Source organism: Anser brachyrhynchus (assembly GCF_964034855.1).
Source record: "Anser brachyrhynchus genome assembly, chromosome: 4".
NCBI lineage: Eukaryota > Metazoa > Chordata > Aves > Anseriformes > Anatidae > Anser > Anser brachyrhynchus.
Window position 1 is genome coordinate 51,308,617 of NC_137698.1, and position 17,636 is coordinate 51,326,252.

At 37.7% G+C, this 17,636-nt stretch overlaps 1 protein-coding gene across 1 annotated transcript in view; it reads left to right on the plus strand.

Annotated features, from left to right (window-relative positions):
* Positions 1-17,636, plus strand: part of SCFD2 (sec1 family domain containing 2) — a 194,675-nt gene that overhangs the window by 39,857 nt on the left and 137,182 nt on the right. Inside the window, exon 4 of the mRNA XM_080589290.1 lies at positions 12,824-12,999. Coding sequence (XP_080445416.1) covers positions 12,824-12,999 — 176 coding nt within the window. The remainder of the gene's footprint in view (positions 1-12,823; positions 13,000-17,636) is intronic.

Here is a 17,636-nt window from a genome sequence, read left to right on the forward strand (position 1 = left end):
ACCTGGATAACTGCTGGCCTTGTCAATGTTTGGGAGGCCTCTCTCAAGGCATCTTCATGGGGTGGGAGGGTTCCTGTACCAACTTGACTGAGTCGGGCCTGATTTAGCCTGCAGAATTCTTGCTGGGTCTCGCCATGCTGCTCCAGGGACGCACTGGTGTCCTCAGGGCTCACCCCAGGGAAACGTGAGGCTGTTCCTCTCACAGTAAATTAGTCTCCTTTTTGCCTAAGCAAAAGTAACAGAAGCTCTGCAGTGTGGGACTACCTAGCCAAGCAGATTTGATTTTCCAGCCTGCTGCAGTACTGAGTTCCTGATTTCTCCCCGTAGTACAACTCTAAGTGTACTCTTGACCTAAAGCAAATGTTCCTAATTTCAGTGATGGTCAATGGAGCAGATGTTTTGTTGCATCATTCACCCCTGGAGGCAGGAAGGCTTTTGCTTCTTAGAGTGCTAAATGTTTTTTGAAGAGTTTGAAGTGTTTCTGAAAGTTTTAGATCTGTTTGGGGGGGCTTCCCTGTAGGCCTTTCCATGCCCAGGGGACAACCACCCTTTGAGTACAGTGGGGGGGTTAAGTGTCCCTGGTAACTCTTGATGAAACAGCCTTTCTGAATAGTCACCACCACATAAAGACCTGTTGACAGAGATTGATATTGTGGCTGTTTCACCTTACACTGTTGCACTAGGATGAAGTTCACAGTTTCAACCCTGTTGAGTGATCAGAGTGTTCACCTTGCTAAGTAGATTCCATCTTCTCGTAGTCATCTGGTTATGCCAGTGTAGAGCAAAGATGTTGCTCCAAGTCCCAGATGTGCAAGTTTTTGTTTGTTTGCTTGTTTTAAGTAACTAAACTTTTCAAGTCATCTCTAACTCATTAGATGTAACAAAAAGGATGAAGATATTCCTGCGCAGGAAGCTCTCTGTTTTTGAGGACGTGATCAAATAGCTGAGATGTAGAGATGTTCAGAAGCAGAACATCTTGTTTTTCATCAATAAGCGACTCTGCATTGCTTAGATGATGATGCTTAGAAGCATCACCAGCTGGGGAGCACTCTGCACTAAACATTACGCTTCTTTCAAATGCTTCATATGTTCTCACTGATTGCTACTGTTTCTACACATGAAAAGAGAACTGAAAAATTGCGTCGTAGATGTTGAAATATTGTGCTAGTAAATAACATTTTAATCCTCCTTTTTAGACTTGTGCTGAAACACTGGAGATAAGTAAAAATGAGAGGCTATCTAACGCACAGTTACTGAAGCTTACTGTTGTTATTTGCATTTATTTGTTCAAGAGCTTGAGAGTCAAAAAGAGCTATATTGCCATGTTGAGACACAAACGGTGACTCCTTAATACCAATGAGCTTAGAAGTGAAGAAATACTGAGGATGGAGCAGCTCATTATATTTCATGAGGAAGAAGAAAATTCTAAAGTAACACCCAGCTCTGTAGATCTCAGAGCTGCTTAGACAATTGAGACGATTCTTTTTTTTTTTTTTAAACAACTTGCTAGTTTCTTTTTTTTCTGTCTCTCACCTTTGTGTCTTCTTTCCTTTAAATAGTCTTTCAGAAGGTTATGTTCCTGTATGATTTGGGGAAAACACCACTTCTCACCTACTGTTGCTTGTGCATTTTTTGGTGCATCTTTAATGGCAGAGTATCAATTTGATCCATAAAGTGCATTTCTATTTTCAACATTAAAATCCATCTTACTGAGGAGAGAAGAGGAAAAAAATGATAGAACATCTATGGCATTTACACATCCTATCTGGAAGAGTACCTATAAAATACCTTATTGTCATCTTCATTGTTGATACAAAACAAATGGGGAATGTGGAACCCTACTGGGTTCTCCAAATACAACAGTTACACCTTACGGAAGTGGTTTCAGAAGTGGTCCCGGGAGTCTTTAAATCCTGCCCCCTGGCTAAAGGACACATTTCTGATTTAGAGAAGGAGACTGAGACAGGTAATGTGAAGTGTTTCACAAAAAATGAAGTAAATCTTAACCAAAACAGGTTGGCAGAGATGTTTTAGTTCAGCATTGAAATTAGTCAGAATAATATTCAGAAAAAAAAAATAAAACATTGTAAAGGATCGTATACTTCCTTTTATTGCAATAAGTTTGCGTGAAGGCAAAATTTGCCTCTCAGTATTTTAAGGTATTCCTTGCAGGTGGTGGTAGGTGGCTTTTTGCTCTTCTCTAGAAAATAAGGAGTTGTTCAGACTTGTTCAGAGTGTTGTGGTGTCTAGTTGAAGGTGGTGATTTTTTTGTTTGTTTTTTTGTTTTTGTTTAGTGACTATTGCGTTAGGTGAATTTATCTTAAAAGGAAAAAAGAAAAGAGTAATATTGGTACTTACCACATTTATTTGAAGTTAAATGAAAAGGTTCGAGCTGACTCTTAAGTATCAACTATCCTGTTTTACCCTAAGCTCTTGTTGTATACTTCAGATTTTTATTCAGTGACTTAATATTCTTTAAGAAATAACAGTTCCTAGGTTAAGTTTGTTTACGAAGTTTCAGTAAGGGTATTTTTGTCTCTTACTGTATTCATGTCTTTGTTTAGTGAATAACCTACTGTATGCTATATAGTCTCTTGTGGTGTAAGATGGGTAACGGTTCATGCCCTAATAAAATTGTAAAGAGTGTCATATTTGTGTCTTATACCTCATTTGCTTTGCACTCCATTGCTATGAAACGGTTAGCAGATGGAAGTGAAGCACAAAACCCTGTGCAGTGATGTGAAACAGAAATATGCTGGTAGTATGTTATCTTTGATTAAATTACAGTTGGCACATGGATGCAGAACTATTTGGCTAACCCTAGTGTTACTTTTTTATGAAGGGAATGTGGTGACAGTGGTCTTTCTATGTGTCTGGAATTGTTGGATAAAGTTTATTTTAAAATTTAAATTAAAATCTTTGTTACAGACAGTAAACCGAAACACTTACATTTAACTTGTAGCCAGGTCTCCTTTCATGTCTGGTTGTGATTAGAGTTGAAGATAATTATTAAAAATTTAAAAGAAAACAGAACTGTGTTGCTCTTGCAGGAGTTCTGCAAATATAGTATTTCATTATTTATATTCTTTGTTAATGTAATACTGCAAAGCTTATATAAACTTCAATGTGAAATCCTTTTGTCGTAATGAAAACACTGTGAAAAGCTACTTCAATGTGGTCTTTCTCTAGAGAGTTTACATGATGTGCACAACAGGAGTAAACATTAATGATAAACAGATAAACATCTGTGAAGTTTTGAAACAGGGTTTTAACATAAATGCACATCGTTATTTATTTTTTAGACTATATATCTTTAAATTGTAAGGAAATGACTTTGTATGTTAAAAAGCTTATGAATGTAAATAGCATTTACCTGCAAATGTGTCCAGTTTATTTTTGGGCATGCTTAATGGATTATCACAAATGTGAAACTCCATTCATAATACAGCCATGTTCTACAACAACTCTTGTCAAAGGTTTTTACATGACTGATTTTAAGATCTTTCTGACCACGGCTTGTTACGTAACTTCTTAAGATCACTTTTTAAATACACATTTTGAGATATTACAGTCAGATCACATAATTGCCTTTGAGAATAATATAGGTTGTTCGTTGATCTAATTAACATTTGAGTTTTAAAATATAATAGAAAAGAATGTGGAGGAAGTGTAATTGTAGTTTCATAAGCTGTGAGTTACAGGTCTTTGAATTAGAAACAAGTGTTAATCCTTTTAAGTGAATTAACTTTTAAATAGATAAAACTGATTTTTAATTTTTATTTTTGCAGAAACTAGTAGCTAGTATTGTTTTGAGAGATACTGTAAGTAACAGTACTTCTTAATTGTCTGGTATCTGTAGTGAGCAACAGAGTTTCTAACATTAGTCTAAACAACTTTTACATCAAACAAACCAAATTGCTTAGGGAAAGTTGAATGGCTTCTTTCAGTTTTTGATAGCCATTACTAATTAGTAGGTATACATCTAGAAACAAACTGATATATATTTATTTTATGTATATATAAAGGTGCAGATAAAAACGTAACACTTGTAAGTTACTGATTAATGATGCCACTACTTGAAAAGAAGCAATTGAATTGCCATCTTCTGTTCTCTGCTAAGATTAATTCATATTTTTGTTTAGATGAACACCTGAGATTTCTTTTATTCACTAAGATTTTTTTTTGGCTGATGTTGATTTCTATTATATTTTCTTAGTCTTGAAAATAATTATCTAGATAGGCAGCAAAAAAGAACAAGATGTGTACATTTGTTCAGACAGCTATATCAAATGCGATAGAACTGTGACATTAATGGTTATACAATCCCTAAATTACTTAGAAAACATTGAAAATAACAGTGATAACAGAAAAGAGGAATTGAGTTTTACTATTTGACTCAAACTTAAATGAAGCACACAACAAGTTAGAAAATGTTAATGTGACAAAAACTTTGTGGTGTTTTGCTTTAATATAAAATTTATTGCACAATGGATAAGATGCTTTGTGTATCTGAAAATGTAATGCTGAACTAATAGTTAACTGTGTTACCAAGTGCTTTGGAAATTATGGGTTTAAATTTCATCATCTACATGATAGTATTTACAGTTTAAAAAATCCACGTACTTGTAGACTGTATGTTTGTGATGATCAAGGAATTGTTAAACAGGAGGAGGTCCTGTAGGACTCTTTGAAACTGGACGAAAACCCAAAACACTCTGTCAGTCCAAGAAATAGAAATTTACTTTAATTGCTGGTATTTATATCTGTGGGGAAGCAGACTGGTTGGAAATAAGATACAGCTTGCTGTACATATGTTCCATGATATCTTAATTTAATAGGGTGTGTCAGCCACAATGACTGTGTTTTTCATCAGCAAAATTGATCCTGGATATAGGATTGGGAGATGCCAGTTCCAGCATGTGCTTGGCACGCAGCAAAGCCATGTGGCACCTGCATTTTGCTGGAGCTCTGTGGCAGTTGTGGATATCAGCACTAAGTACTTTGTCTCGTGCATCTTTTGAGATGACAGAAAGGACTTCAGAATTTATGCTAAGGATAGAGCTGTCTAGTCAAAAAATGAGTTTGTGGGGGGCAAACTTGAAGAAAATAGTTGAAAATGGTGTAGAGCTATAGGAGCAAAGCACCGCTGAGAACAGCCCATGCCGAAGGATTTAAACCAAAAATACAGTGTGTACTGGTGTGCTTGCAGTTCTCTTAAGTGTCTGACTTGAAGTGGAACATGGCAATATAGTAAAACTGGGTGGTTTGCTGAGTGTTTTTTTTTTCCAGCATAGTTTAGCCTTATGATTCAGTCTCACAAAGGATGACTAGTTACACAAGAGACACGGTGAATTACATATGTACATACTCATACATCATCTTGTTTTCCATGCATATTTATTTGCTTACCGCCCAAAGTGATTGTTACGGTATTCTCAGCTGCAGAAGTCTTCCAGAGATCATCAGAGAAATAATCAGTCCTGTGAATAACGTACCAAAAACAATGACCTCCCTCTCACTGGAACAGCAAGCCAAGAACATGATGAAGTACTCAGTGTCTGAAAGCATAAGTCTTAGTGCTAAATGAGGACACGTACAAGCCACCTGAAATCCTTTGGGCATAGTATTTTAAGACAAATAAGTCATTTCATTTCAGTGAGAAGTTTAAAGCATCCAGATGATTCAGCCAAATTTGCAGATTTCAAGTCACTTTATGGTTGCAGTGAACTACTGTTTTCAAGCATTACTGTTTTTCATGTCTGGCGACCTTCTGGCTGGGACTTGGCCTAGGGCTTTGTGTTACTAAACATGGTGGAAGAGGTGAAGAATAAGGTAATGCAGTATGACCATGATAGTCAAGATTAAGATTAGTCCAAGATTAGTCAAGATTAAGAAATGGCTTTGAGAAAATCTGGAATGCCAGTACTTAACTGAGTGTTATGTCAGCACTTTGAAAGTTTAAAAGAGACAGCTACCCCTAAGATGCTTAATTCTGGAAGATTTTACCTATTTATTCAAACAGTTCTGAGATTTGTTTTGATGCTTAGGAGGGCAACTGGGAAATATTGTAGTCAGCAGATAGAAATGGTTATTACGTTTTTGTTTATAGTGTATTAAGTCAGAAGAGGATACTGAATGATAGAGTACGTGGAGAAAAAAAAAGTAATAATGGGTTCAAATGGCCATGCATTTAAACACAAACCTCTGAATGACTAAAATGCAAAATTCTTAATTCATTTCAAGACGCCTAAGTTGTCAGTCCTGTTTGTCAAAGCATTCTGAACGTGCTGGGAAACTGGAAACCCTAGATAATCTAGGAATCATAAATCATAACTTGGGCCCATACATAGGCTTCTGCATTTACATGCTTAAAACTGAAAAACATGATTATTAGAGTTCTTTAATTATATTTCTCCCACTTAACTGATTGCCTTTTGTTTTATGTAAAAATTTTGAAAATAGTGTCAGAACTGATAGTTGTTTTCTGTCAACGGTAACAGTGATGGCAGCAGCTTCCACTACCACAGAACTGTGTATGTACGTGTGGGGTGAAGTGGGTTTCTGGTCCCATGCCTCCTTCAGCTTAGTGACATAAAGAATTCGAGATCTTCAGTTTCTGAACCAGGCACCCTCACCTCATATTCCCATACACTCTGGCCCCACAAATCCACACTGCAACTTCCCACTCCAACCCTTTCTCCCTCATCCAAGAATTCACCCTTCTACACCTATGTCCTCAAACGCCCTGGGTCTACACACCTTCAGATGGGTGACAGGCAAGAGGCCTTGCCTTCCTGAAGGACCATCACTCTGCTGCTCCCGCAGTTGTGAAAGAAAGAAGGCTACAGGTGACCATCAGCCCCAGAGGAGAAGGGCTTGTATTTGTGGGAGATGAGCATACGCTGTTAGAAATAAGCCTGTCACATCTGCTTTCAGTCTGCTCTAAGGTTTAGTGCTCTTCGGGTCCGGAGCCTTCCTTTGGAGAAGTCAGACAGACAGTATCCCATCCTGGCCTACTTTCCGTCTCTCCGAAGTAGGGAGTAGATGATGTTCTTCTCGTTTTTATTAGCAATTCAAGGACTGGGTGACTTTTGAAATTAACTAACCAAAGACTGAGACTGAATTATTTTCATGGTACTTGCTGTTAAAGAGTGATATTGAAATTCATGAAGAAGTACAAAAACATGTTGTGTTAATAAGAATAACATCTGGAAATTACACCAATGTGGAGCCATGAGGGGCGTCATCTGTCCTACTAAATTGCTCTCAGTTTGCAAAATATCAAACTCCCTTGGCAGCACTGTTGCCCAATTGGCCTTGTGGATTTTGAGATCTTTCTACATTCCTCAGGAGTATCCGGCATTGGATGTGAACAGAGGCAAGCTACTGGGAAGGACAGATCTATATTCCTAAAACTATGGATAAAAAAACAGTTTATTTGGAATTTTTCAGCCTTGAAAAAGTCTAGTCTGTGAACATATGTGTTCCAAGATAATTTCTTATTCGGGGCTCTGTCAAGTGAAAAATGGACCTCAGCAGTAGTGCTCCAGCCAGTGAAACTCGAACAGTGTTCTCGCATGAAATTGAACTAATTTTAAAGCTATGCGTATTTGGCGGTTCCTGTAGTCTTGGAAAAGCATCCTCTTATTTATTCAATTGGTCACAAAATGTACTTTCCTCTTTACTTGTTTTCTTGTCCCTGTGGAGATAATTAACTAAGTGTTAGATGAAGAAAGAAGGACTGTATGTTTGGAACAGCGCATTGGTATTTCTGACCTTTGCTCTTTAGACACCTCGTTCATCCGTAAATCTTTACGTTAAAAAAAATACTTTGGGATTCTGAATTTTAAAAAAATTACTAGTAAATCTATCTTGAAAAATAATTATTTTTTGAAGTGATGCCTGCATTATACTACATACGCTGCAGCATTAATTTTAGGTGGAAAAACATCATAGTGTTGAATTGTGTCTTGATGTCTATACATGCAGTTTGTCTAGTTCACATTTTGTTTAACTTTTGAGGTGAAAGTCTGTCTGTCCCACTCGGGCTACTTTTACTACTGAAAGCCAGACTTTTGTCAGATCTTTAATATGGTAAATTGCTGGTAATTTCTGCCTCAGTGTATCTAACTTAAACGATCAACTGTACTAGAACTGCTGCTTCCATTCAGTCAGAACACATCATTTGTGAGTGTGGTATTAACTGTGTATTTTCTATGTGGTATAGCGTTGCATATGTTAGTTTTCAGTGCTGCTATCTTCATAATTAACAAAAAAATCATTTGTGTTGACTGTTAATTTTTTTTAATATAAGGTACCACTTCTATAATTTAAAAACTTGGCAAAGTGCTCTGTAGTTCTTTTGGGATCTGCCCTAAATCTGAAAAGTTGGAGGTGGAATTTGAAGTCTGTATGTCCCAGTATGTTTGCAAATCAGTTACCTTAGGAGTGAAGGTTTGAAGGGGGCCATTTGTATTGCATTCAGTCTTGTGAGCATTTATGCAACTGCTCGTTATACACCTGTCAAGCCCTGCCTTATAAAAAGCTAAAATTGTTTGCCTCCACTCTTGTTTCCAGCACTGGAAAATTGATTGATTCAGCAGTATGCTTCTTAATGTCTTGTGCAAATAGATTCATGCATTATTTGTACCCATTGATTTTATTACCAGAGTTGACCCTTGATGTAACCATTTTTCATACTCTTTTTTTGGATGAGGAAGCCTAGCCATTATTAATCTCTTGTGTCATTTCAGGTTGTTACTTCCAATTTACAGCAGACTACAACTCCTAGCCTCAAAATGCAGAATCTTGTACTTTGAACTGTTAGATTTCATCCCATGTATGTTTTTCCAATGCTAAAAGCAATTCAGCTGTCCCTTCTGTTTTTCTCTGTATTAGTAATGTTTCACAGCCTTGTGACAGCACCAGATTTGGCACTGTTTGGTACCCAAATCTGTACTATGTGTACATGTGTGCGCACACAGTCTCGTTTTACCAAGCTCCAGTTAAAATCTTTTCTTTTTGTATGCCTGGTACTTTGCCATCTACTTCTGGAAGTTTCTTAGGTATATTACAATACTTCTAATCCTAATCTTTCCTCCGTTAAATATGTTTATATTGTAGTAAATACTATGCTAAATCCATGTGAGTTATAATTAATTCATTTGTTCTGCGTAGAAAATAGGTTACATATCAGTTTGACATGGTATTCTTTGATAAATGTACTTTATCCTGTTTTCCTCTAGAATGTAATGTGTGGTTTTTTTGAATGCTTGTCCTGAAGTTTTTCATACTGCTGTCATCAGACTAGTAAGGTAGCTATTTTTCACCATTTCTTAAATATAAATATTTTTATTTTCTGATCTAGTTGATGTGGTAGGTTTAGTACGAGTCTTACCGCTGGCTATTTGTTTTATGTGCAACTTGTTTCAGAACTTGCTTTGCTTTACCTGACTTAAACTGTTGTTGTTTTGCTGTTTTTTTTTTTTTTTTTTAAGTTCTAATATGGTAACCTTGTTGAAATGACCTCATCGTCGTTGGTCATTTCCCACTGCACTGTGGCATGAAACCCAGGGCAGAATAGTTGACTTATTTCCTGGGTCGTGTCTTGATCATTGCATACTGCCAACAGAAAACAAACCTTTATTCTCTTCCTTCTTTAATCTGTCTGTGTAACTTTTATGGTTTATCAAATTTCCTTTACAAGCTCTAAACAAGGTTGGCTTCTTTCCCTGTGTTTCTTAGTGCCTAATTCTAATCTTATAGGATTTCCCTTAATTCTTTCATTGTTTAAATTTGAATTAATTTGGTTTAAACTCAGTTAAAACTATATCATGATAACTTTATAGGTTTTTGCTTCTCTGAATGGTTTCTTCATATACAAGCCTCGCTGGTCTTCATGGGTAAATCTAAAACAGTCTCAGTGACTATTTATAGAAGGAATCTGTTTTTTGCATCCAGTGGTGTTTGGGTAACCACTTTTATTTTTTTATTTTTTTTTCTTTATCTTGGAATTTGATGTTCCTGATCGAGACAATTTTCATGAATTCAACATTATCCCAGAAATCCCTGTATGTATCGACGTGCGACCTGGGTTCAGTAATACTCTCTAGCTCTACCCTGATGAGAATTGTTTTTGTCATCCTTTCCCAAGTGACAGGATTGGATCCTATTATATCCCTGTTACCTCTTCCTTTTTTTTTTATCCTCAGTTTATCAGATCTCTAATGTGCAGAGCTGCCTCAGCACGCTCACTTTCAGCGTTTCCAGGAGAAAACTGGCTCTTCAGTAGTGAGGCTGGTACCTAGTCCATCATGTGTGTGTGACATCCAGACTTCATTCCTCCTGTGACATCCAGTCTCATTCCCTACACTATTTTAATGGTAAAGGTTACTTCTTAGGCAGTATGGAATCTTGGTGTTTGTGCAAGAAAGGTTATCAGTCCTTTAAAATCCCTTAGGGGAAGTTGAGGTCATACTTCTCTTTCTTCCCACAATTTGGAATTAAAAGATGACCAACTACAGCGTAACACAGTCCTCATGAATCAGACCTCTGTGCCCACGCAGACATTTGGATGCTGTGTAGGTGTGGGGTCGCGGAGCATGACCACAACGGAGCATGAAGAGGAGGTGGGAGCAAGGCAAGACAGCATTGCTGCAGTCCTTTCCGCCTGTGGTTGCCATCTCCTGCCTCTGAATCTCTGGATTTGCTTTAGGAGAACAAAAGAACAGTTGAAACATGAAGATGTAGTTGTCATCCGTCTCCTTTTGATTTCATAGGAGATGTGTACTACATAGCAAGACAAAAGGACTTGAAGCAGCAGAGGGGCTTTAAAAAAGAAAGGGCAGCAGCAGAGGGGATGATTGGGGTGGGATTAGATTAAATTTAGTCTGGTTTTGGCTTTGTGCTGAAATCTCCCCCTGTGAGCAAGCAGCAGGGAAGGTGGTGAGGATTTAGGCCTCAGAAAAAGTAATTTATTTGCTGAGTACCACCAATGACTTTCTTAAATTCCTTTCCTCATCTACTGGAATAGTTATATGCATCAAACAGCTGTCCAGGGAGATTTCTGTGTAGAAACTGGCTGGAGCTTTTGAACCCTGGATCTGAGCATTTCCATGGATATTGTAAATATTACAAATGAGATGCTGGACTCTTCGATGCCAGTAAGTTTTGTTAATTACTTACTAAGGTCAGGATTTCACTTATATTTACATGTGTTGGACCTTCTTTTGGTGGTACTCTGAGGGTGGGAAAGTATTTCAGTGTTTATCTAAAATGGTGCTGAACTGATCCTAGGCTGATCCAGCGATGCATGTGGATTCACTTTCACAAGGAACAACATGGAACAAAACTCCCAAAATTATTTTTTAAAATTGAAATCAGAAGTCTTGAAACATTTTTACTGTTGTGTATGAGGCAACTTCATGTTTTCTCGATTGAAGCAAGTTATCAGTTTTTGAATATGCTGCTATATATCATGAATGCTAAAGGTAATAATGCAGTCATTATCAAAGGTATGCTGCAAGGCCTCATGGGCTGACATTTTCAAATCACCATGTAAATCTGCCTGACACAGCTTTAAAAGAAATAAAACAAGACTGAAAGCTCCAGTGTTTAGTCTAAAAACACACATGGCAGTGGTTGCTATTTTAGCCTATGCGGACTAACCGTAGAAGCCTTTTGTCAGCTCTCGGGCCTACTGAGCGGTGTCAGCTTGGTTTGTGTGTTAATTTGCTGACTTTTCGGTTTGATGCTCTCCGTTAAAATTCACATAAAGACCTTGTGTGTTTTTGTTTTATTTAGCAGCTTTCCCTAATCTAAATGCTCCTCCAAAGACTGCCTGTGGTAACACTGAAGCTAAGAGAAAGCGCTTTCAGCATCGATTCGCTGGTGGAGTCATTTATTCACCACTTATATGATGCTGAAAGGATGGCAGCAGATGGAGAGATTTGTAAATTGATGAAATAACCAAATGCACAGAAGAAACACAGTGGTAGTCTTACGAGATCTTTCCCTGATGAAAAAATACCAAATAAAATGATCAGAGTGGTGTAAGACATGAAACATCTAGCATCAGCCTAGCCTAGTGCCTTCCTGGCACCAAAGCTTGTTCTGTTTAAGGATTCTCGTCACTCCGTCTCACATATCCCTGCTCTTTCGTTCTGGTTTGCTTGAGGAAGATGACTTGTTACTGGCAGAGGCTGCCAGAAACCAGGAAACAGCCCTGGCCTGGACTATGGTCCAGACTTGCAATTAGGATGGTGTTTTGACACCACTTTTCCTTGTGTATGGATGGTGTGTGTAATCACCTGTCATAATTTTCCTAGGTTAGATGAGACATTACAGGCGTTCCTCTTTGAAAATGAGCTCGCAGGGGCATCAGTGTCCCCTTCTCCCTGGAGCAGGTGAAATGTCACTTCTAAAATACAAATTGAAGAGTTTAGATGACATTTTAACATTAGTGGAATAACTGCTGATCCTGTAGTGTTTCTGTGGCCTGAATGACTCCCCTTATGTGCTTTTGGTAAGGAGAGATTCACAGGCCAATGTAGGGGTGCAGGAGTTGTTTCTTTTCAGATAATGGATGAAATTAGGCAGCATTTACTGCATCTCTTAAGCCACAATTTGTGTATGAAGCATCCTGACCTATTTCTGCCATCTAAAGCTCCCAGTGAGTGCAATGAGGCTAGGATCTGGCCCATAGTGGAGAGAGCCTCCAAAGTTCTCTATAACTGATTCACTGTCATTTTAAAATCTAGGTTCACATGCGGCTTTATCAGTATTTGCTACCACTAAATGTTGTGTTCTGTTTTCTTGTCCACAGGTAGAGTCACCCCAGAACAACTGAGCTCATACATCCAGCTTTTCAAAAATAATCTCAAAGCTTTGGAGAACCATTGTGGTCTTCTACAGCTTGTGCTGGCTACAGTCCAGACTTTGAAACACCCCCAGATTTCCAAATGGGACAACTTTCTAGCTTTTGAGAGATTACTTCTGCAGGTATGTACTATGTCAACTTTTTTTTTTTACTTAAGTAAAAATGTTATATTTTTTTAAATTCCCATTGAATTCTGTAGCTTGTATTTTTTTTTTATGAAGTTTGTAGGATGTCCTGTTAAAAAAGCTGCTATTTATCCTTAGAATGGAAAAGGAATGGGAACTTAGATAGTAAATCTTTTATAGTTTTGTTCTGGAGTAATTCTAGAAACAAAAGGCTAAATGTTAAAGATGAAGTACATAAAACCATCACCCAATTTGGATTGTTCATATCTATATGAAATTTCAAGGTTATACAAATTTTAGCACTGAGTAAGGTAATGATGATTATTACTACCTGTCTGAAGACATGAAGGTAATGTGCCAAATCAAATGCAGAGAAGACTGTTCCTTACTATGTGAGTGTAAGGCTTGTGTAATTTACTAAGCAGATGTAAACACAGTAGCAAATTCCGTGCACAAGAGAGTGAGATTTCTTTTGCTCACAAACATCATCTCTCTGTTTCTCCCACTGCTGTGTTTTTTACAGCATCCTGTTGGTGGCCACAGTAATATTGACATAGCCTTTTGTATTACACTTGGATTTCTCTTGGGAAATTAAGAGCTAGTGGTATTTTGAACTCTATCCTAGTAACCTTTGGAGATGTACTGAACAAAGGAGGAGTTTTTCAAAGAACCTAATAGAGGTAATTTTTGCAAAATTAAGGAAAAGCTCAACACTTTCCTGCCCGTGCTGTTTCTTCTGCAGTCACGTTGCAGGAACCATTTTGTGAAATCTTAACAAGAAGCAAGTCCTCACAAGGTAACTTGTAATGAAGTTAGAGTCAGCCTTAAATAAGTGTATCATGTAGAATTCAACAAAAAATAGATATTTCTTTGGTATAGATCAACTGCCTTTGTCTAGATGTTGCAGACAAACCAACAACCCAACCTTTCATGTGAGTTCTGGCAGCAGTACATAATCTCTGATTCATTGAGAAGACTCAGACCATGCTTTATAGCTCTGTAGTCAGTGAATATTTGGGACGCTCAGGGGAGAAAAATGCACGACTTTAGTACCAAGTTCTTATCTATGTTAATAATAATAAAAATTAAACAAAAAACAACTATTCTCTTTTACAAAGACTGAAATATTTTTGAGTAACATATGCAGCCTTGTTTATTTAAAAAATAAAAAAAAAAAAAACACATCAGGTAAAAGGCATTGTTGCAGCCATTCTTTGTTTTGTCTGGACGGTAGAGCATGGGAGTGACAGCCCATAGTCCCCTTCTTTCTGTTGCAGTGACTCATGTCACATAGCTGTCTTCTCTCAGAAGCTGTGTAAGTTCCATCCATTCCAGTCCAGTGTTAGAATCAAAATAAAGCTGCAAGCTCAGCATTGTTTTCACAAGAGCAGACAACTGCCTATAAAAAACATGCCTCAAATCAGCAGGGAGTGGGAAAAACAGAGGTAAAAAGCAACCAAACTATATGTTTCATAAAAAAAAGAAATGTATAACAACCGTTTATAATTGTACACAGCTTTAGATCATACCCACTGCCTTCCACACATCATATTAAGGTAAAGTATGTTAGCCAAAGCAAACCTTCTAGGCTAACATAATTGTTGCTTAAGAACATGCTCATTTTCAGTAGTTCAAGCAACAATTATTTTGAAATACACAATCTGTACAGCATGTATCCTTTTACTGACTATTCTGAAGATGGAGCCTGAGATGCATTACTTGCTTTTGAGGGCATGGCCTGTCCCTGATCTGTTGACAGAGTCTTGTAGGAAGAGCAAAATACTGAGAGACCCAGAAGACCTCAGAGATTTTCATTAAAAAAAAAAAAAAGCCAAATGAAAACTATAACATTATATTGTGAATGGTTGGTACGTAGCAGTCCACACTAAATTTAATGTCGTGGTAACCTATTCCAGCAGGACTACTGAGAAATTCTTTAGTAGAACTGTTATGTTTCAGATATTTTAAAATAATAAATCTTAAAGGAATCTTCAATATGAAGGAATTGTTTCAACATGAAAGTAGTACTGTTGCTATCCTATATTGGAACCATGTAGAGGGCAACTGTTTATGAGAGATCTACTGGGAGAAATATTATTAGACTTTGGGCAATGTAGGAATTCTAGATTTTTCCCTTATGGATGCAGGCCAGACTTCAGCTGATGCCAAAGAAGATAAGCCAGTATAAACAGCCAGTGTTAGGATTCTCAGATTTCCCCCAAAAATAAATTTGCATGTTTTTGGAATTTCTCTCATTACTGAATCTCTCTGATTGGCCTCCCAATTCTCTGCTTAGCCTACATTGTGCTTTTCAAAAAAAAAAAAAAGACAAACATAAAACACACATACTGCTGACGTTAAAGCCTTAATCTCTTACACTGAACAACCTCTTCCATTTTCCTTCTCTTTTGAACACCTTCTTGATTCTTCATTATATTCAGTGGATATTACAGGTACTCAGTTCTAAACAGTAGATGTAGAAAGTAACCTACTTCTGATATTTTACCGTAATTAAAGATCTGTAACTACATTTTTAGATCTGCGATGTCTTGTGCATATCTACATGCTAGCTACGGAGTTGTCTTCTCCTTAACTGGGATGGATGAGTGGTCTGAGAGCAAATTTTGATTTTGATGGGATTATGGCCTTAAACGCAAGGCAAAGTGATTCGTGTGCTGGGTTAAGAGTAATGCATCAGGATGTTCCATCTTGTCAATCACAACTTTTTTCTGTGTTCTGCTGCTCAATCTTGCACATTATGGAGTTCTTACTACCCAGAAGCGTAAAATGTTTTGTGAATTAAAACAGTACGCTTCATTTACCAAGAAGACATAGTGTTTTCCTTTTCTTGAGTTTTTTTTTCTCTCTGAATAGTATTTTCCTTTTCTTGAGGTTTTCTTTCCTCCCAAATACTCTCTATGTGACTGCCTTGTTTTCCTTCAAGTGAGGATTCAAACTTTAGGGAGATAATAGGAAGTAAGAAATAGTGTTGTCATCCCACAGTTTTCAGCTCTGTTCAGCTATATCCCCTGTTCTCCTCAAAATTATGACTTTCATGGAGGTTTATTTAGCAGTAGAGGCCCATGAAATACAAAAACCAAGAAGAGCTCTCTTTGGAGTTGAAACAAAATGTGAGAGTAGAAATATTTGTTGTTTGTCATTTTTAGCATATATCATTCACAGATGCACTGAGCAGGGATTTCCACCTCCACATTCAGTATAAAAGTACCCAGCAGCACCAGCCAGTGTGAATAGGGGGCATGATGTGCCCCAGAGGAAGTGCAGTTCCTCTGTAAAGGGAATTGCTCTGAAAGTCCCCCAGTGGGATGCTGCCTCTTAGAACTGGCTGCATCTTTCTGGCATAATCTTGCTGTCAAGATTTAAGAGTAAAATACTTCTCGTACTGAGTAGTATCCTATTTCATGAATAGCCCCATCCACTCAAGTCCCAAGGTTCGGGATTATTCAGTGCAAGCAAGTTTATCAGACCGTTTCTAAAGTGTCTCATGGAGTACTTGAAATGTATTTCCTTCCAGAGAAAACAGACCTTCTCCAAGCAATGTGAAATTCTACTACTGTCCTCTGCAATGAGACAGAAGAGGGAGGATTTAATTTGATTACAAGTTCCTGTAGGTTGTCATGAGCAAAGACATTCTGCCACGATAAAAACTTTACTCTTATTACTGTCATTTCTGCATGGCAGCAAATTCTGTCAACAGGTCTATCAGTTGGAACCACGTGCCAACCAAACATGTTCTGCATTTAGTCCTTAGCTAATTGCCTGCTGCATGTTTTTACATACAAACCTTTCCATTAAGCTGAGTGGATTTAAATTGCCAGTTCTTGTGTGTACTGTTTGGATCCCACAGTAGAAATTCTAGTTCTGGTGTAGCTGCCTACATAATTGTTGCTTTCCATAACATATAATGAGTAGTAAGAACTCAGACTGAAAGAAAAATGTCTTCTACAATATTATTGGTATTCTTTGCTATATTCCTTACAAACAGCTCATACTTTATCAGGCAGGTTTTTGTTCCAGGACTATTGAAAGCAAAGAGCTATTTTGACCAGAAAAGAATGGGGAAGGGGTGTTTCTTCTTTAGGATGAGGACGTTCTGGTTTTTGAGATGTCTGGCTAAACTTCGTTTTAAAACTGCAAATGTACCAGAACCAATTCTTTGTTGATTCTTTGTTGATTGTCATTATAGTGTTGGGGAGGGGATTGTTGCTTCTTGGGGCTTTTTTGTGGCAGAAAGATGTTATACCTGCTGAGCAGCAGCTCACAGTTTACTGGAGAATTAGATAGCTTCAGCACTTAGGGGGACACTCCAAAATGTTCAAAGTTTCATTCCATAGGTGAAAAAGCAGAGTGTATACTGGGGACTACATTGCGTTGGTTGGCTAAATGAACTTTATGGTTCACATCCAGCTAAAATCCTTCCAGCTTTCACCTCTTTGAATTGTTTAACTTCTCAGAATTAAAGCCCTTTGAATTGGGACCAAGTCCCCTCCAAGCTTTGACTCCTTTCATTGTCTGAGGTGAGTGCTTTCCTGAGCTGGCCAGTGGTTACATAGCATTTCCCAGCTATGGCACCAGAAATGTCATCAGTGAGTTTGGAAATGACGTGTTTCTAG